This window comes from Amblyomma americanum, chromosome 9 (assembly GCF_052857255.1).
Source record: "Amblyomma americanum isolate KBUSLIRL-KWMA chromosome 9, ASM5285725v1, whole genome shotgun sequence".
In the NCBI taxonomy this organism is placed as follows: Eukaryota; Metazoa; Arthropoda; class Arachnida; order Ixodida; family Ixodidae; genus Amblyomma; species Amblyomma americanum.
The window spans coordinates 63,034,373-63,055,629 of NC_135505.1; the positions used below are offsets into that span (position 1 = coordinate 63,034,373).

Here is a 21,257-nt window from a genome sequence, read left to right on the forward strand (position 1 = left end):
CTTTGGATCCGCTGGCTTCTCAATCCTGCGCACAGTGGGCCATCTTCCGAAAGATGTCATCAATCGGACGAGTAAAACTCAGACGTAGCTTTAACATCGAATTTCAATTTTTTAGAACTCAGCTTTTTCTTCCAGGTTTTGCACCTGTGTTCGGATCCGTAGGGAAGCCTTTTCGGTCACTGGTGAGCAAGCTTTCGTGGTTTCTGTTATTTGCAATCATTTTGTATTAAGCATGTTCACTTTGCCCAAAAAGATTAGTTAATACCGAACCTGTTATGGTGGCGAAGTCAATAGCAATGTGCTATAGGCATATAACATTAAACTCAGCGGAACAACCTTGATGCTTATCGTGACAACTGCTTTCATTTCGTCCCCTATTACGGCGGATCAAGGAGTATATTTATGGCCTGCTTCCAACTGTTCAGTGTTTATAGAAACTTGAATGTTTGGAGACAAGATTTCCGTCACGCAAGCAAGGAATTTAGAAAAGCATTACAGAATACGTAAAAAGGGTTGTTACCGGGAAGTCGCTTTGATATATTGGTAAAATCTTTGAGGTGTACTTTTAAAATAGACCTAAAATAACGGCATTAAAACAGTTTACTTCACTCATATTAGCAGTCTATACAAGAACAACCAGGTGTTCCTTATAATAAGACATTCACGAACGTCGATTTATTTTAGCAGTTGTAAGAAGGAAGCCCCATCCAGCATAGCAGACCTGCTGCTACTACTGGAAGCAATGACGCACGAGGAGCTTGGTTTCAGCTATCCGGGCTGCAGCCAGCAAGTTCCGCTAAAGCATGAGTAGCATCGCCAATATTCACTTTGAAAAGTTTGAAAGGTATGAAACAGAGTTTCTTCAGCGAACTGTGCACACAATCCCCGGAGGTCCGTAGGGCCCTGAAAAATAAAAAAAGAATTAATTTAATGATGGCAATGGCAGAGCACCACGAAACCTTTCGCCAAATGGGAATTAAAAGGCGCAATGATGAAATAGAAAAGGGTGGGCAAAGGATGGCCGGTCATACCACCGCCAATTTCCCCTACGAGAGACTGAAAATCAAAGGGGCGTCACATTTTTGGCGAGATATGCTCGTACTAGACGAGCTGAACTGGGACGCTTCGAAAAAGCTTCATAGAAAACAAGAGTCGGTAGGCGAGCCTGTGCTAAAACGGAACGCTAAAGAGACCCCTCTTCTCGCTTATATAGTATGGAGGGCTGAGAGGGAATTCTTGTTTTCGAACTCAAAGAGTAGGAAATCGATACAAACGTGTGGACGACATGCAGGCATGACAGCGGAATTTGTTCATCAATGAAATACCCGCGCCTGTAATGGTAGCAAGCAACAGACACCTCAAACGAAATATAGGGCAATAAATCTACTTACAAAACACTAGTGCTTCTCACAACAGGCTTAAAAACCATGATGAAAACAAAACGCGAAAAGCCAATAACCATGTATAGCCAGAAACGCTACCCACTAGTATTTTTTTCGCACATACCTTCACAAAAATTTAATTCTGCAAGCTCGCGATCCTATAATTAATTTACTGTGATGGCACAAGTATTACCAAAACGTGTTATTTAGTTTTTTGCCGACGTCTATTTTATAGACGCAACTCGGTAATCGTTTAAAACACATAATATGAGCTATAAATGAAGAAAGCCAATAGTCGCCGAAACCAAGGAGAATGGATAGGACTGCTTCTGTTTTTTTATTTCGTGGCGTTGATCATTGGGAAATTAATAGAGTCACTATTTTATCGATCTAATTGATTAGAAAGCAGAAGATAAATAACCAGGCGCTGCTGGCGGGATTCGAACCCACTGCCTCCTAATATCGGATCCTATGCTCTACGAACTTAGCTACAGAGGCGGCTATCCTGTCTTCTGCTTTTGGGGCATTTATGTTTCGTCTAACCAAGCCTTCGGAGCGTCGAGCATCACCAACCTCGTCCGTACTGTTGGGTGTTGTACGTTCTGCATTAATGCGAGTGTTACGTGGGACATTGTCCAAGGGAAGGGTGGAAGGGTTTCGGGAACCATCTTGTGCTACCTATGGCATCAAAACTGCCGGAACGTAGGCCCTCATTAAGCTATTGAGCAGACTTGGGAAGGGAAATGAGGGGATTGTTATGAAAAATATACGAAGAAAGCCAACAGTTGCCTACACGAAGGACTGTAGTCGTAGGTTTCTATTCTTTTGGATTTGTCATGCTTATCTGTAGAAAATTAATTGAGTTACTATGTTACCGCTTGAGAATAATGATTAAAATAGAGAATAAAAAGCCGCCGCATGTCAAATATTTAATTCGAACTCACAAGTTTCGAATTTCGTTCTCATTGATCTACAAACTGATGCGCCGGCTGTGTAATCTCCTGGAGAGTGTTCTTGAGAGTGTTGAGAGTGTTCACCAGCGCTTTCCTCATGCATAGCGGAGGTCATTAAGATAGCCACTGGCTACTATGCACCCACGCACTCATCGCACCGTCACTTTAGCAGTCCTTCAGCCTTATGCCTTCATGCCTTTTTGACGTAAACGTTAAGATTATCTACTGCCATTTTAGAAGCTTAGGCGAGTTGTTGGTAGATCACTGTTGAGTTTCAAGGCAGCGTTCGTGTCTGCGTTTCTTCTCAGCGTCTGTATATTTTTCACGCTGTTTCAGGAAATATTAACTTTCATTGTGTGATATTCACAGCCGTATTTTCTTGCCACTACCACTGAATCGTTTTACTGACCTTGCATTCAAAATGATTTATCCTGTTTTTTCATAAGTAAGCTTACAACATGTGCACAATGCATATAATATTGTTATTTAAACTACAGAAGAATTATGCGCTGGTTTTCCATTCAAAAACCCTACGAAACACAATCAATGGCCCCCTTTCTCGTTTACAACAAGAACTATAGTACCACTGGGTCTTAAACATATCGGCCTGACCAAACACCACCGGAAACAAATAATTAAGCACACTAGTGTTCATACCACCTAAAAAATAATATTTTTGCAAAAATGACATTCTATTCGCATAGCACTGAACTATCTCAATCACCTAGTCACCACTTCACGACAATTATATTGCCCATTCAGTTGCAAAACATTATTGTCCTTATTAAAGCACAGTTGTTAAACTCATACTAGTTACCACAAACAATACCGGGTTGCTACTGGTGAATATTCACGCATAGTTAAACGTCAAGTAAATGAACTATGTTCAGGTTAATACTTGCAGAGCTTCAGACAAGCAGCAGCGACTGATTAGAAGGAAAAGTGCTAAATATCTAAACTTACACAAGAAATCTCGCGGGAAACAAAGTTATGCGCTTTATTAAACGGTCTTAAAGTCTTCTTGAGAGCTGGTGTCATTCTCAAGTTATGCAAAGAAAACTCAACTTAAGCCCAGTAAGAAAATTGTGCGGTGGACACGAGGTTCTCTATGCTGTTTACATGAAGGATTTAGATTCATTCTGATGGCGTCCAGCTGGACGCCATGCAGATTTAACTCGTACCTGGAGTGGGCCCGTACTGTACATCTTGAGTCCAATGCACGCTATTCTGAGCTGTAGGGAGCTGAGTTCAACGATGTCATAGTTTGCGAACCGCTTTGTGAACAGCCAGTGAAAACTAGTCGTCATCAATACCTTGCTTTCTTGGGGAATTCATTGTTTACTTTTATGTAGTACATTTCTATTATATATACTACGAATACCTTGAATGCAGTGCCATTATTGAGCACACTGACACAGCAAAAATAATAATTACAAAACGACCTCTTTTAAGTAAAGTGAAAGCAAGGTATCTCATCTGCCTTCTGTTCAAGTGCTGCAGAATTTTAAAGAAACTTCGCAGTTCATTGGCCACTCTATCTCTATAGGACCTCTCGTCCCCATAGCATTTGCAAAAGAAACGAGCAGATTCATCAGAAACGCACCCAATGGAGGAAAATTGGTGCGATATGATGCCTGCCTTATACATCTGAACCCTTTGCTGTATATCTTGCCATTTTTTGTATGAAACAGAGAACCATTTTCTTCTTTTCTAGTTTAAGCAACGCTGGCTAGGACGCAGGCAGGTTTTATGGCGTCCAAGATTTTATTGAGGAATGAAGAAATGTTTATTATGAATTTTGAATGAAAATGATTTCTGCAGACAACAGATGTATGTGAAATAGTTGCAGTGAGGGAGCCTTTTGATATCTGAGTGGCTCTAGAGAACGATGCCTATCACAGACCAACTTTGTGTCCTGCCAATCTGTGTACCATGTATTTCACACACATGCATCAGGATGTCTTCTTCCAGCTTTCTGCACGAGCCGCTCAACTTAGTGCCTAGAAAGTTCTAGCCAAGTAGGTGGGTATGAGTGGCATGATTTTTTAGCTGAATTGTTGATAGCACACAATCAGAACAATGAAAATTAATACCTGTGAAAGAAAAGCGCTAAGGCTCGCAGAAGGTAAGAAAAAAATAAAATTGTGGTTGAAATATGACACAGCAAAGATTCAGCGTATGCAACCTATCTCTTTTCAATGGAAGTAAAGCAAAGGTCCGTAGAAAACAAATAACTGCACAAAGAGGTTGGAAAAGAAATCGGCAAAAAAAATATTTCTGCTCTTTCAACAAAAATATACGTCTCAGAAATGAGCCGCCGCTGTGGCTCGGCGGTTATGGCGCTCGACTGCTGACTCCAAACACGCAGGTTTGATCCCGGCCGCGGCGGTCAAGTATCAATGGAGGCGAAATTTACATGGAAGCTATGGAGGCGAAAGTCGTTGAAGTCGACCGGCGTTAGGTTCGGGTGTCGGCGTGAAGCAAAGGGGTGCTTGTGGGAGTCAGGTGGAGGGCAGCCAGATAGAGGTTCCCGCAGCGCACACTTCTTTTTGACCCCTCGGGCATTACTTATCTAGGAGCAATACTTTGCACACAAGCCCAGGCTTGCAACCCTTACAAAAGTTGGCTGCACGCAGTCGCGACGTCCGGTCAGTGTTGCGATTGGATTGGAAAACGTTTGTTTCGTGAAAATGCAGATGCACGCGATCCGCGCTAGATGGCCTCAAGCCTATGGCTGGTGGCGACTTAAGCGACCCACTCGATGTTCAATGCTTGATTGCCCGGGTCCGAGCTGACCAGTACGGCCTCCCATTGCTCAAGAGAAGGAAATTGTACTACACCTTCAGTTGGAGGTTCTTCATTATATTTCCGTGGTATGCGATCATATGCGGCTATTTCGGCACAGAACCTGCACTCGCGGTTAAGGTCATCCGGGTACATTTTTCCCAGTGGAGAGGGGCCAAGGAAGAGCCTCGTGTTGGGAAATGAGCAGAGTAGCAGGAGTGCCTTCTCTCCACATTCCCGGCGGCTCGCGCGCATGGGAGTCACGTTCGCCGCTGGCGGGGGGGACGGGGAGGGATATCAGTGTATCACACAAAAATCAGCGGCAACAAACGCGGCAAACAAGAAAGTACGACGACGGGAGGCACCTCCGGCTGGTATGGCACCTTCGCTTTCACGCTCACTGATTGCAAAATTACCGTGGTCCTTTCCATTAGTAATGTGTGAACGCGGTGGTAACGAGCTTCCATCCCTCGGAGCCATCTAAGGCACAGAAGTACGTCGCCTCCAGTTCTGTAGACTCCGTGAAAACGTTCTTCAATCAGACCGCGATCTCGTGAGGATCTGTCACGCAGAAAGTTGCCCTACTTCGGTCTGATTGCCTGCGGTGATTCTATAGCATGTTGAGGCCTAGCGCTCAGCGTCAAAAATGTGGCTGCTCTTCACAAAACGGCCCTAAATTCTCCACATGCCAAGATTTGCAATAGCTTCTCAGGGAGCAAACTACGGATACACCTGCATAAACTAGCCCTCTTGCCCAATCTAGCTATACTTAGCTGCTACTCTGGAAGTTGAGTGAAATGCGAATAGACGAACTTTATGAAACACCAGAAAGGGTTGGACGAAACCGCACCCGTTTCTCAGCTTAATATAACACGTATGTCTGCTATCTTTGCAGAAAAAATACTGACATGCTTTTTCTAGCGACTTATACAGTCACGAAATAGGCCGCGCCTTTTAAACCGAAGCGATGGTCTTACGGTAGAGCATCAGCCTCGCATAGGGGGGTGCTGGCCTGAAACCACCGGTCCTCTGGGTACCCACCGGTTTTTTAATGGCTGCAAGATTTCCCCCAGCCTGGTGGTCGGTTTTGATGGGATGAACTCCTTGGGAAAAAGGTCTTGAACCAAACCGTACCGTGTGAAATCTAAGCAGGTTGGTTCGGTAGCAGGGGGACAGTATTTAACTTTCTGAAGCGGCACGATGGCTTTTGCGGACGTCAGTAGTTGCGACTTCTGCAGTCTCTTGAGTTATGTCGGCAATGATAACCTTACCACAGCTCCTGTTTGAATAAAATTAGTGGCCTTATCGCGTGTTTATTTTATGTATAAGTTTGGTCATGCGCCAGGTTTCGATGAAGACGAGAGGATTCTGGTTTCTCCGTCTTGTTTCATGCTCTTTTCGTGAACCGCAGTTTCCGCTCACAGCAGCTCCTGTCTTTTAATTCCTTTTTGCACTCTCACTGTACAGTGTTTTTCATGAGTCTAAGGTTTCCCACCTTTCTGCTGTCATGCATCACATTTTCCTGATAGTAATGACTTAATACGGCCTTAAAGCCGTCGCGGTGGCTAAGTGGTTATGGCGCTCGGCTGCTGGCCTGAAAGACGCGCGTTCGATCCCGGCCGCGACGTTCGCATTTCGATGGAGGCGAAATTCTTGAGGCCCGTCTACTGTGCGATGTCGGTGCACGTTAAAAGAACCCCATGTGTTCGAAATTTCCGGAGCCCTTTACCACGACGTCTCATAGCCCGAGTCGGTTTGGGACGTTAAACAACAATAAATCAAATCATATCTTATAGCCTTAGTAATTTCTCTACCCCTTTGTGAGAAAAAAAATACGGGGGTCTATTTCGGCGCCGTTATAAAATAGAGGTCGATGCAAACGCCCTGCTTCTATTCGTTGTCGACCGGCAGCGGCTAATAGGAGTAGGGCTTTTAAAGCGATCTTAATAGTAGGGCAGTATCCCAAAAGAGCACGTGGACTTCGTTTTTGACTTTTGCTAACGTATGGGTAACGTTGGCTCATGAGAACCTAATTTCTCGGCAATCTCCCATTGTTTCTTTTAAAGCACGCTTTTTTTCTACTAAATCATCCAGTGTCTTTAGTAATTTTTACGTGAACAACACCGTTTTATTGATTTGTCAGCACTGGAAGGTCCTGGGCAAGCGGAAATTGTGACCACTGTCACGCGTGGTGCGGAGCGAACCTTGTGACGTCAACACAACCTGCCCACTGTGGCATGTAGTATCCGTCCTCATTGGATTGTGAGAAGTTACCCAGCATTGCAGGTGGCAGTTAAATAAATGGTTGGTCGCGACAGATTGCTCGGGAAGAGCATTCTGGTCTCACTGCCCCCCCCCCCCCCCCCCCAACAGTGGTGGTCAGCTTGAAACAGGGACCTGCCGGGGCAGTGGCGCATCGCTTAACCGTTACAGTAATGTGTCAGGTGTCGTATGAGTACTGTCGACAGCCTTTCAAAGCAGCGAATGAGCAGTTTCGCAAATATGGGCATAGGTTCATTAGCACTATTGCGTCATACCCTTACGGCCGAGCTTTAACACAATCAAGGACAAGACAGTATACTAAAACATGCAAAAGATCCGCCGAAGGTGGCCTAAATGTTTTTTCCAAGTCCTCTAAGTCTCTAGTGGTACAATGAAAATGACATTTATTTCTGGAATTCACTCCAGGTTGTTTTAGAATAATATATGTAGCCATGGAATGGCAAGTCTTTATGCAAGGAAGTTAACTTGAACAGAAAACCCACAGTGTACTTGTCTCCGGCAGTCTTTTACTGCAATAGAGGCACTACTGCCTCCGAACCCCCCCCCCCCCCCCCCCCCCAAATCTTGTGTGTGGAGAATGAGGTTCCCCGACCAACCGGAAGCACCGCCTGTCGACACAAATCCACAGCAACCGCAGTCTTCGGATGGGACTGGACTGCCCATCTACGCACAGCCATTCTCGAGCCGCCCTCCCACCCCACCTCCACCATCCTTCCTCTTCTTCCAGAAGCACCATTCACAGCAATCCGCCCAAATATACCATCTGTAGTCAAATTCAACTCAAGAACAAAGCGGCAGATGTCCCTCAAAGAAGGCATCCCCAAACCAGTGACGCCAACGAACTTTAAAGGAGCCGCCGTTATTCCGATTTATCCATGGTTATTCCCCATTAATCCACCTCCTCTGCGACTTAAAGCTAGCCACGCCAAGGGGATTGGTCAAAGAGAGAACGGGAGAACCTTTTTATGTCATTTATGAGGGGCTCCTTAAAGGGACATCTGCCAATTCGTTCTTGAGTTGTATCCGAATGTTGAAGCGCCACTGACGCGGACCCACCTGCTCTCACTGTCACAAAATTCGGCGCATATTAGAAAGAAAGGGCGCAGCGCGTAAGCAACCGCGCCTGCGCGCTGAAAATAAAACAAAAAAAAAACAGCGGGGAAGGACCCCCCGGAGGGTGCGTAGCTTTGCGCGTACTGCTGCAACTCAGCTCGCCGATGCGGTGCCGAGGGAGGCATGGCCGCACGCGGCGTCGATTTCTCTGGAATGTCGAAGTTCCTGCTCGTTGTCAACGGAAAGGGGGTAACCTTGTCCACGCTAAAGTGGAACCCTCTCCCCTTCGCTCTCGCGCCGGCGTCTTCACATGCGAGATGGAACCAGAAATTTCTGGAAGGCGGTTTCCGCGATCGACCAATGGGGTCGCGCGCCCGGCGCGAGAAGGAGGAGCTTGTGCACTTGAAACTGAGTGTATGTGCGCGCTTACCTTGGCGCGAAGAACAGACGCGGACTGCTCTTATAAAGGAGGGGCTTCAACCGCTGTCGGTTAGCCCGAGCCGCCTTTCAGGCTTCCGAGTAGCACGCCCGCTCGACTGCCGAGAGAACACCACACCGCCAGCCAAGGACCAGCGAGGCGACATGCGACAACCTGCGGATCGGCCCCGTCGTGCTCCTCAGGTCGTCGGATTGTCGCAGTGCCCGGTGAAAAAATTGTGTTTTATTTGTTTGTCTCTCTCTGTGTTAGTGCACTTTAGGTGCAAGATTTTGTTGTATTTTTAATCTCTCTCTATGGTTACTTAGCATGAGTTGCACTGTATTTGTAAATCACTTTGTATGTGCTCGAACGAGTGATTGTGAAATCCTTTGTATCGTCTCTTAGCTGTATAAACTTTGTTTTGTTTGTGAACCTTTGGTTCCGACCCATTCTCTGGCTTGCGACCGGCGAAGGCTGGGCACCAAACGACCAACCCCCTTGTCACTTGGTACCTGGTCTCCGAGTGAGCTTGCCACGTTGAGTCGAGGGCATCTCCTTTGTGACCGAGACCGCTGCCGTTTTTCCTTTCGAGCCCCAGGCCCAACACAAGCTGAAGAGGTTGCCATCGCCCTAGCTGCTTCTGATTCAAAATCCAAACACATAATAACGGACTCGCGTTCGGCATGTCGCAATTATGAGGCTGGCTAGAGAACTCCACTACGGAACGAATACTAAGGAACTGCAGCCGGGATACCGATCCTACACCCCGCTGCATGGTTTGGACTCCGGGCCATCAAGGCCTAGCAGGAAGCGAAGCTGCAGACGCGGCGGCCCGAGCACTCATTCACCGGGCGTTCCCATTGGCTCCTGAGCACCTGGAACTTGAAGGTAGCTACTTACTCTCCTTCAAAGCTATCACATCCTATTATAAGGATAGGCATCGACTCTATCCGGCGCCTGCAAAGGGACTGAGGAAAGCAAACGAACGCGTTCTACACCGATTATTTCCGAACACAATGCTGTGCCCGGCAGTACTAAAACACTTCGATCCCACGTTCACTTGCAGGTGCAAACACTGTGGGGAGGTGGCTGACACCTACCACATGGTTTGGGCTTGCCAGCGCAACTCAGCTCTTTCCCCCCACCCCAACCCTACCAGAGAGGAATGGGAGGCGGCCCTGCTTGGCTGTTCGGACCTTCAGTCCCAAAAGGCTTTGGTCAAGAGGGCTAAGCTGGCGGCTTCGACCAATGGGGTCCCGGAATAAGGACTCCACCCACTGCGGGGCTCTTTAAAGAGCCTCACCTCTTTCATATAATAAAGGCTTTTCACCACCACCACCACCACGCGCTCTAAGGGTGTCTGGCAGCGCACGCAATAGTGGACGAAGTGGTGACACTCACCCTCTACAAAGCATCCGCCCGCTAGACGCCCACGCAGGGGTGGGACGAAAAAGCTACGGCAATATCGAATCGAAATATTTGCAGTGGGAAAGGCAGCTTCTCTTCAGAAGCAACACATACGAATAATCCCCCAAAAATTTGTCCTGTGTGCGAAGCCTTGGCGTAGAGTAAACGATTGAAAATATTCATCGAGGATTAATCAAACTCCCTGTGCATATTTCTCGCATCAGATGTATGGTGGTCTCGAAATTTTTATTGATGTCGAGATGCAGATGCGATGCTCTGAAATAAATCGTCTCGCGCCAGAGTAACACTGACTTGGCCTAAAGCATTTCTGGCATTACAAATCGGGCTGAATGTGTTCTACTTAGCAAATTATAGCAATACGCAATGGAATACAAATGCAGGGATCCCGCGAGAAGCCAATATGTGTGAAGATGTTGTTTGAGCAAATTTCCCTCATTCAACACGTGTGATTCAGGTATGCCAAAGCGAGTTTACACGTATATTTGAGCATTCGGTATCATTCCTGTGCAGAAAGTTAGGTCAGGTTCACTATCGGAAGCATATTATTCACCTCTTACGGAAAGAAATTCGGTGATCTCTCAATAATTGAACCTTCGCACCTTCGGCGCTCTTCGGTTTGATTAGTTGGAATGAATGGTGCCTCGTTCCCTCTTTCTTAGGTCTGGAAGCTTGATCCATTCATATTGATATTTCTTTTGGTGGTGGAGAGTGAGCAATCCTTGAGTATATGGCGACGAGTATGTTATTTCGAGATGGTTAAGGAGTGGTTGAAGCAAAGGCTGCTTCTTACAGGGAAATAATAGGAGTATCACGATTGATGGAAACCATTGGGTTAAATTTAAAGCATCGAATCTGTACAGAGTGTTATATAATATAGCTCGTAGAAATAAAACAGGTCACTTTGAAAACCAAACGTTCCTTTTTTGCTTTCATTTTACTTTCAGCAGCTGTTTGTGCTCTCACGCAGCTAAAAGCATGTTTTGCTCTTCTCAGGTCCCGCTACAACATCGGCGTTTCATGTGCATACGATAATATGCTTTCACACTGCGTGAACATCTTGATGGAGAAATAAAACCTGTCGATAAAGTATGCGTGATTGAACGGTTTTCCTCTTGTTGTAGTTCAAGTTGTTTCTTCCGCCTATTTTTTGCGCGCGCTATTCTCAAGCATACAATGCGTATTCAGTGACAATCACGCGGACCTGCTCTCATTGTCGTATTTTACAAAGCTCAGTGCTGCACCGGCACCTACCAGTGACGACAGAACAAGACCTTATCTCCAATTATAGCTGCCGATAATTTACTTTAGCCCTACATTGAAGCATTCCGCGCATATTTGGGGGACGCTGTGAAAGGTGGATTTGGACTGAACGATAAACATGACCATTCGAGAACGTTTTACGATATAAATGCGGATTTTGTTGCACGGCTCGTACACGTGACGTTGACAAGAATTGCCCTCGAGTTGCCGTTCTATACAGTAAACAGACAGCATTAGGTTGCACCCCTGGATTTCCATGTGAGTAAAGTAAGTGGTGTGTCCGAGGTATCACCGATGCAATGTCGCAAATTTAGTAGGCCGCTTTAAAAAAGCGGAAAAATAAGTAAGATGAACAGAACTTGTTCCATAATGTTTCAAAAAAATGATTTGATACGTAAAAATTGCCTTTTTTCTGCTGATAAACGAAAATTACACGCTCTCTAAGCATTTCAGACTTGTGTTGCACCACGAGAAAACATTAGCTGAGAGTGTTTATCAAAACAAAAGTGGAATGGACTGAAAAATTATTAAATATATATACTATTTTATATTTCCAGCTTTCAAAACGTCTACACATCACGGCACGAAGTTAAGTAAATTAACAAATTCACACTTACTTGCAAAGAAACGACGTGGAGAAGAAAGATTGCCCTCGCAGTTTCCACTGCTTGAGCCCTCTCAACTTGCATTTCAAGAATCTTTTGATTTCCACGCAGCGGGTCACTAGTGCGCTAATATAACGCCGCGTCCGATCTAGAACCAGAAATCATGGAGCAATTTAGAGAGTTGCGCGAGAGCTAATGAATATATATGAGGTCTTTAACACCTAAGCTCTCCTTTTTGCTGATGGGAACTTGAATTAAGAGGTATTTATGCGCACTGATGCAAAAGTTTGTGCATTGAAATTACACTGCTTTTAAAAATGGTTCATTTCAATTAAAAAATATTGTAAGCTTGAATTAACCTTTGATCTATGTCGCTAACATCAGCCTTGCTAAAGCACTGTTCCACGACCACTTTGCATAACAGACGACCATGATAATATTGTCAACGTTGGTGACTGTCATATATCAAGAAACAATACTGCAAACATATGTCTCACCCGCCGCTGTGGCTCAGTGGTTAGGGCGCTCGGCAACTGCTCCTTAGTTCCCGGGTTCGAACCCGACCGCGGCGGCAGCGCTTTTGTGGACAAAAAACGCCAAGGCGCCCGTGTGCTGTGTGATGCCAGTGCACGTTAAAGATCCCCAGGTGGCCGAAATTGCTCCGGAGCCCTCCACTACGGCACCTGTTTCTTCTTTTCTTCTTTCACTCCCTCCTTTATCCCTTCTCTTACGGCGCGGTTCAGGTGTCCAACGATATGTAAGACAGATACTGCGCCATTTCCTTTCCCCTAAAATTGATTTTTTTATTAATAATCATGTCTCAAAGAAACATTTTATTATCGTTCGCTTTATTTCATCCCGCTTCTTCACACCGCATTAAAACGCAACCTGTTCTTTTTCGTTTCCCCAAGTCCTATATTTGTGTTTTGTGTTCTCGCATGGACCACTTTAATGTTTTCCATGCAAAGGCAGCGGCGGATATGCGTTTATTTTACAGTGAATAGAATTGTTTTCTTTTCTCTCCTTTGCCTGTTTGGTTCCTGAACTCGGGTAAATATTAAGCGTTACATTTTAACCAGGAATTAGTTTTAGCTATATCCCTGATGTCATGTATTTCATCCTTTCCCAGTGTAGGAAACGAGAGGTGTGATTTTATTCAATAAAGCGAGACTCTTGCTGTGCGAACAGAATTTCAATTTCGAGTGAGGAGGTCGCGATTTGCTCTAACCTCTTTGAGGTATGAAACACTGTCCGTGCAAAACGAGCCCCACAAAATGGCCCATGAGGACACTGCTTGCCGCTAAAATTTTCACAACTATTGGGTTCTTGCAAGGTCCTTTGTCTACCAGAAATAATGTGTATCGAATCATTCGCTGCTACTTCCGTTCGGAAAAGGCTTAGTTTATGGCCCTGATTACATCTCTCGAGAGCGCCATACCATTTTTTAGTTAATTGTTGTTAGCAAAAAGTTATTGAGTGACATAGCTGTAGTGAAATGCAATTACGGGAGAGATAAAGCTTTAGGTTGTCTGGCTTCTCCTGGGATTGAATTTAGGAGACAAGAACGTCTCCTTGTCTGTCGTTTCTTCATATGGAATTGTTGCGGTACCGCAACATTCCCAGAAGCTTCAGAAACCTAGTAAAGCTGAGGTAAAGAATATTTGCAGCGTTTTGCTCAGAGTTCTGCGGAATGGAATGCCTTTTTTGTAATTCTGGTTACTTTCTGGGCAGTGAGCTCAGAAACTTTTGTTTGTCATTTTGTTTTACAAAGGATGCTTATGGTATAATTGTGCCACCCCAGTTTCCAATTTTTCTCCACAAACACGCGAGATATACACAGATATATCGCAGCATTCTTTGGCCCTTTTTGACAACAATCACCAAGATCGTTCTAGTCATACACTGGTTTCTAGGCTTCTCAAGCTAATTCAATGGTCGAAAAATGCAACCCAAACGTTCTGAATGAAGTCATCGCTTTTACGTTACGCTTCTGTACCACTTTCTTGTCTTGTATATTTCTTGTAAATGGATCTCATAAGCAACATTATTTAAGGGCATGGTTAGCCTTTTTAGAACCTCTTAAAAACCTCAACGAATTCTGGCGTTAGAAAAGTCCAACCTCCTCTACCGACCTTTCGTGGGCTACCTTTAATGTAATGTTTTGTGCAAAGGGAAATATTTATTGAATGGCAATACTATTAATACTTTAAAGAGAGCGTGCCTAGATGAAGGACGAAGGACTTTGTTACCATTCCTGACGCTTCTGCCACAAAACACATCTTCGATAAATTTGTAGCTTTCCTGTTGTCGGGAAAATTGCTCCATAATGTTTTTTGGGCAACGCTCGATCCTCTTGTGGCACGGTAACTTCTCCTTCAGGCGGCTGCAAAAGAAATCGTTCGCCTTCTGCCGTTATACAATTAAACATACAGGCCTATTTCCCGCTTGCACACACAGCATATATGAAGTAGGTGAGTCCGAAAGAAGTTAGGACTCCCCGGTCCACTAATGCACACATAGCAGCGAGATATAATAGCTGCGAAGAAAGCAAGAGAAATATTACAGAATTATATTACAGAAAAAGTATTTACCTGTTAGGCCGAGCACTGATCTTTACCGCCATTTTTTCACCTTTTCGTGACTGCCTGATGCAAGAAATCAAACCGGATAGTAATCCTTACTGTCCACTTCTAATTGTGGTCTCAACTTTCTTGGTGACCAGGTGCAGCTCGGTCATTGAGCCCAGCCGGCACACACAGCCGAAAACTACCGTACTGGGAACGCTAACCACGTCTCACCCCGTCCCAAACTGTAAAGTTCAATTCTTGACCACCAGCATTTTCGTTTATGCAATTAAAAAAAAACTACCACATTGGCTAGCTTGCGCGCGGTTGAATAGAAATGCTGACGGCACACACAGGTGGTACTGATTTCGTATGCCCGCGGATGTAATTGGGGAGAAGGCATTAGAAGTGCGCATCAATTAGTTTATCGACACTTCCGTGCGCCCTAGTCGCGATGTGCTGCCGCAATTACCGGAGCAAACTTCACTCAGGTTTAATATCTAGTTGTAGTTCATTTCCACGTCTCTCGTGGCCAACTCTGAATGGTCCCCAATTTCAAGGCTTCAAAATGTGGGCGCTTTAATGTTCATTTCTTTGTTCTCAGTTGAATTTTTCTCATGCGCAAAGTGTTCATGCAATCCTGCTCTCCAATCTCATATTGAGCCACAAAGACTACAGAAGGCCATAGCACTCATTTTAGATAACTCTGCCTCATTGAAGATTTCGATGTTGTCCTAAATGACCATAATAGCATGAATGAATTCACGTCTGGGTAAGCTCGACGAGTTTCATGGCAAAGAAAATTTTTATATCTACTGGCTGCACTTGGAAGGACCCCGACCCTTTAGCAGCAGCGTGACGCGTATAAATTCGCATAACAACGGCACTAAGTGCTTTGAAAAATGGGTTATGCTTGTAAGCAAACTGATATGACGATTGGTTTCGTTTTTTCTTCAATTTCATTCAATCTTTTCTCGTAACTTTTATTGACGGGTTTAATGCAATCTCTTCGCCTGAATTGTGTTTCTTGCTTTGTGTTTTCATGAATTGACTGCTCCTTAGTATTCTCTCAGGAGTTAACTCAGATATCGCCCTCTGTTATAAGCGACTACCTCCAAAAATTGCGTTTTGTCTTTTTTCCTTAAATGATGCAGCACATCCCAATAAAAAAAATAGATGTCACCTCTGGCATATTAAAAAGTGGCTGTTTTTTTTCTTTTGCCAAGTATCGAATATACACACCTGCATGCTCTCACGTCATCCGCACCCCCCATGGCCTTCAAGACTTTTTCGTCCGCCGGCAAAGACATCGTAGACGTCAGTGCGTCAAGATAGCTTGCGTAGCATCTAGAAATTTTTTCCACAGCGCACGGGTCTTTCTTTTCACTCTCTTCCATAGCTACATAGAAAGAAAAAGTGAAGCTTATGATAAAAGAATCAAAGTGCGAATCCTTGAGTAACAACAAAGGTCCCAATGCGGCTTCGCAGTTCTGTACGTGAAACGAGCGACGAAGAAATCAGAGCAGTATATTGCTCGGGTTCATCGACTGATACAAACATGTAAATTTTCGACAACATCCCTTGCATAGACCTTAATGTGGACACCTGAAAACGTTTCGTAGTTGTTTGTCACACAAGGTAAATGTGTTTATTAGGAAGCCTGACAGAGGGGAAAGCAAGATAGAGATATTCAACAAGTTCTCCAAATTCACAAGTGAGTTCTATATATGCTCATTAGAACGGCCTTGGTTCATAGAGTAAAACACAAGCCTTTCTGAGCCTGTGGGCTGCAAATGTTCCCAACATTTTTGTTTATTATTTTCCCCTTGGACTTCTCGTGTCTACTTTCTATTTGTCTCTCGGTATCTGCTCCTGCAGTTTCATTGACAATTTCATTTCAAACGTCGGGTTTCCGTTACGTTTGACTATATTGAATTTAGTTGCACTAGTCTAGTGCCTGGCGTCTTCTAAACAGGAGTGACAGCCGATGCGCGGTTCTTCACCAAATGCCGATTATAAGCGACAGTAAAACTCTGATCCAAAATATCAGTAGAGGGAGCGCCTCTCCACTAACATCCAAAATTTCAAGACAAAAAAATTTGACGGGCCAATGGACATAACATGGACCCTCGCGCACGAATCTATCCCTAACAACGAGGCTGCGCATGAGCTGGCTCGAGATCTCTACCAGCGAGCAGCTCAAGAAGGGCCCCACCTCGAGAACCACGGAAGAGATGGGCGACTGATATCATATCAAGAATTTACTCAGCACTACAGGCAATACGGCAGGCAACTTCCCCCGCCCAGTGTGAAGCTTAATAATCAGCAAGCGGTGGTGTGGAGGCCTCTTCAGACAGGCGTCTACCCGCAACCAATATTAATTGAGCATATTAAACCGGATATCGAGGATGCCAAATGTTAGAAATGTGGAGCGAGAGGGACCATCGATCATATTATTTTGGAGTCTGCGCATTCCCCAGGCAGGGCAAATAAAATAGATGGTAGAGACACCTGAGAGACCTTGCTGCGTAGCCCGAAACCTGAGCACCAGCTCCTCGCCGTCCAACTGGCGTAAGAGGCCGCCGGGATTCAAGAAACACAGGCCAGCATATGACGCGGCGACCTTGTCCACCCCAATTCCTCCTGGCCCTCACCTCGCGACTGAGAGGGAGAGCCCGAGGGTAGGGTGAGGTCGTCTTCTGTTGGACAATAGTCTTTCGCTCACTCACTCGTAGAACTAGGTGCTCTGTAAACCACGCCAGCTCTGGGGAAGTGTTTCTCTTTGTCTTCTGTGCCTGCCCTGAGCGCTTTTCATATTCTATTGTGAGATTTTTTCAACACTCGAATATAAGCGTTAATTGAGGTCATATGAGTCTGTGTTCAAAACGTTTGTCCTTATTTGCAGCAATTCTCAATGCACTTTCGTGGGATAGACTGACAACAGTATTTAACAACGTTGTTCACATACAGGGCGTAATGATTTTCTCATAGGTGTAACGCACAGAGGTAATGGAACCCTCAAGGAATCAGTTAAGGCAAAATTAGAGCATTCTCGGTATCTAAAATGTTGCATATATAATTGGCTCAATTTTGGCTCAAAATTGGCTCAAAAATTGGATCCATTTTAAGTAAACGGTAGTCGGGATTTTCTTCTAGTGATAAAGATATAGGAAGGAGATATCCGCTATTACTTTAGGTCTAAAGTGCCGGAGGCATTGCATTAGGCACGGAAACATGTTCGACAAGCCGCCTGTGCAAGAACTTTTGGACGCATTAGATATTTGGTACTATTACTAGTGTGTCTTATGCTGTCCTTCCCTTTACATTCATGGAAAAATTAGTGAAACAAAATTTGAGTGCTTTAATTAATTTTCTCTTAGAAAAGGAGACCACTTTATTTGTAAATGAAAACAGTTTTTTGGGGGGTGGAATGGATATGGCGCAGCATCTGTCTCATATCTAGGCGGACACCTGAACAGCGCCGGAAGGGAACGAATAAAGGAGAGTGTGAAAAGAAAGGAAGAAAGAGGTGCCGTAGTTGAGGGCTCCGAAAATATTTCGATCATGCGCAGATCTGTAACGTACACTGACATCGCACCGCAAACGGACGCCTTTGCGCTTCGCCTTCGTCGAAAGGCTGCCGCCGCTGTCCGCTTCGATCCCTGGAACTCCTGGTCAGTAGCCAAACGTTCTAGCCACTGAGCTAGCGTTTTATTTCGTATTTAATTTCTAGAGCTAGTCGTCGACATGTTTTTTTTTTGTAGCGATAACTACATTACGGTAGCATTTCGAGCCTCGAGCGTGGCGGAGCGCCACCCTGTGGCTGCGCCGCCACGCTGTCACGTGGTTGGTCACGTGGTGTGGAGCAGCTGCCGGCGGCGCGATGCCGTGGCTGATCACGTGGTTGGTCATGTGACCAAGTTTCACTCAGCAAGCTGTAGCTATCGCGTCACTCCAGGTTTAACCGGAGCTGAACCACCGCCAATTTTTTTTTAAAGCGAAAAGCTTCACTACGCTAGGTAAAGCAGCCTTCGCCTAGGCCGGAGAACGACCTTCCTTACGGAGCGGTTCGGGTCTCCAGCGCTATATGTGAGAGAGTTACTGTGCCATTTCCGCTCTTCAAAACCAACTTTAGAAACAAATCTTCAATCTTCTTCGAAAACAAAGAAAAAGTGCACACCTGCCCCACTGGACAGTGGACCCCAGAGCGGCGCTCTAACCTTCGTGGTGGTTGCGAAAGGTTTGGGCTGCACGCGTTGCCATTCACAACGCTCTTGCAGAAACGCGGCACTGCAGCTACAGACCGTCGGCGTTCACTGTGTTCATTGCCGTTGGCTTTGACAACATTGTAGGCTGCGATGACATTGAGAAAAGGAAGGCGCATAACTGGCTCCCTGGGACAGTGGACGCTCAATCGCGCTTTGAGGTACGTGGCAGGGGTGAGGAAGAGATGTGGGCTTCATACATTAGGGCTGACAACGTTGTGGCAGACACGCGGCACTGCAGCAGTAAGCTGCAGCGTTCATTGGGTGACCAACCTCTCGCGATCAACCAATTAATTAGGGTGGCAGGGTGGGCGCCCTGCCTTTCCAGTGGGCGAAACGCACTCAACGTTACAGACGCCAAGATGCGTCTAACAAGTGAGCGATACGAGCACAAAGTTGCGTGCCATCGAAACCTGCGTCTTAATGCGAGAGCATTATATGGGTCATCAGCCAGAAAAATCCAGCGTCGCCGAAAGTCCACGAGAAACAGACAAAACCCTCCCCGTGACGTCATGACATTGTCAGCCGTGCCTCAATAGCGGGAAATAAACATAAAATTTCTTCCGAAGTGGATTTCGAAGCCAGGCCGGCGCGAAAAGAATCGCTTCCCTGGCAGGTTTAGCAGTAGTTGGACCGGAGATAAATTTTTTATACCATCTATTCAGACGTGTTATAACAAGGGGTGCAATTTTTAGCCACGTCGCTGTACCTAAATGTTTTTCTAGTGTACATTGTCAGATGTATACGGGTCGCTGACAATAAAGCTATTCAGCCTAGGCGATAACTAGTAGCGGACACGTACACCTGATTATTGTACGCCTGTTGCGCATCTGCAGTTGTCTAAGCCAACCGCGCACCTGCCACTGCGCATGCGCAGCAGGCCTACAGTAATCAGGTTTACGCTGCTGACGGCAAATAACGGCAAGTAACGGGAAATAAGATATCCACCTTCTTGCGATGTGAAGGCTTCTATGCTTCCATAGCCATTCAGAGGCATGTCATTCACGCCGACAGTCTAGGAAACCATATGGTACCTTAATTCAAATATGCTGGGAAGCAGCTCCGTGAATGCAACAGATTTTAAAAATTATATCACAACAAGTCCACCAAGCATATCGAGGAATATTTTCCATCTTTCGCCGCTAGTATTTACCACGCGGTTCTGTGCACGCTCACATCAAAATCATGGTATCGAAACAAGAGCAAGTCCACTTTCACACGCAGGTGTATGCTACCGAAGTGCACTAATCTCCAAAAAAGAATTCCAAATTAACACTCATACAGCTCAACACTGCAGGCTTACAAATATTGAATCTACTTACCTTGCGCGGACGAAAGCAAGTTTGAGCTAATGCTCAGCAAAATCACCAGTGACAGCGTTGCCAACTCAAATGGAGGCGTCATTCTTGAAAAGGGTTCCGCTCTCTCCTGTATTCTTTTATACTGCCATGGAATTCAAATCATTCAAAAATTAATCAAATGAGCCCTCTTTGCAGAAAATTTGCTCTACGCAGTTTTGCATTCAGTGCAAAAGCGAAAAAGGCAATAGATCAAGGAGAAAGACTGTTGCAATAATTGCTTACGAATTGTGTTTTCTTTTTACTCAAGAGCAATAAGCGATCAGGTCACCCGGGCTGCCAGTCTTTGAGACAGCACCTTTATACCCGAACGATTACACACATTCACTGACTCAGGCTGCCTCATCCGGGATGTGGCTTCGGAGTGCCCAAGAGTCTGCGTAGTTTCCTTGTACATATCAAAGGATGCAGTCCCTGCCCCAAAGGATGCAGTCGACAGAAATAACAATCAGTGCTTCCTCTGCCCCGCCCCTAGCCGGAACTCGTGCTACAGATCTGTTTCATTCAGACCTGTCTCGTTCAAGGCCGCACAGCGTCGGCTCCGCAAGCCCTTCCTTCCACACCTTTGTGACAATCAGTTAATAATTGTTACGACTAGAAAACCTGCAAAACTCTATGTAACTATCTCTGAGAATAATAAGGCTGCCATAAGTAGCGCATGTATCTGTGCACTGCGTCCACCTGTACACAAAATGTGCCAGGAATAATCATTCTTATCAAGAAAGACTCAACATTCTTAACCTTCTTATTCCAGTATGTGGACGTTCGAAGGTATCGTCTAATGAATTTGTTATCGCAAAACATAAAGCTAGGTTTGCAGCCTTATTCACGCAAGGACTGAACAGGCCGTCATACAGTGAAACGGTGTTACCCTGTGCTTATATGCATTCCGGCGTGAAAAATG

At 45.3% G+C, this 21,257-nt stretch overlaps 1 protein-coding gene across 2 annotated transcripts; it reads right to left on the reverse strand.

Moving 5' to 3' along the window:
- Positions 1-406: 406 nt before the first annotated feature.
- Positions 407-20,621, reverse strand: LOC144103865 (uncharacterized). Of its 2 annotated transcripts, XM_077636569.1 has the most exons (6): positions 20,579-20,613; positions 20,318-20,438; positions 15,973-16,129; positions 14,416-14,549; positions 12,179-12,314; positions 407-903 (listed from the first exon to the last, which is right to left on the reverse strand). In XM_077636569.1, exons 2-6 carry the CDS (start codon positions 20,397-20,399, stop codon positions 765-767), a joined length of 648 nt encoding a protein of 215 aa, XP_077492695.1. In that variant the 5' UTR covers positions 20,400-20,438; positions 20,579-20,613; the 3' UTR covers positions 407-764. The 2 variants fall into 2 exon arrangements, with proteins under 2 accessions (XP_077492695.1, XP_077492694.1); XM_077636568.1 differs by having other exon boundaries at positions 20,318-20,621.
- Positions 20,622-21,257: the final 636 nt, after the last annotated feature.

Bases quoted from the DNA above. Each gene is read 5' to 3' on its own strand.
- LOC144103865 (XM_077636568.1), bottom strand. From the start codon at position 20,399: ATGACGCCTCCATTTGAGTTGGCAACGCTGTCACTGGTGATTTTGCTG. The intron at 12,315-14,415 runs GTAACAAAGTCC...TTCTGGTTCTAG, and splicing joins TGGCAGAAGCGTCAGGAATG to ATCGGACGCGGCGTTATATT. The intron at 904-12,178 runs GTAAGTGTGAAT...TTTATTTTTCAG, and splicing joins TCCACGTCGTTTCTTTGCAA to GGCCCTACGGACCTCCGGGG.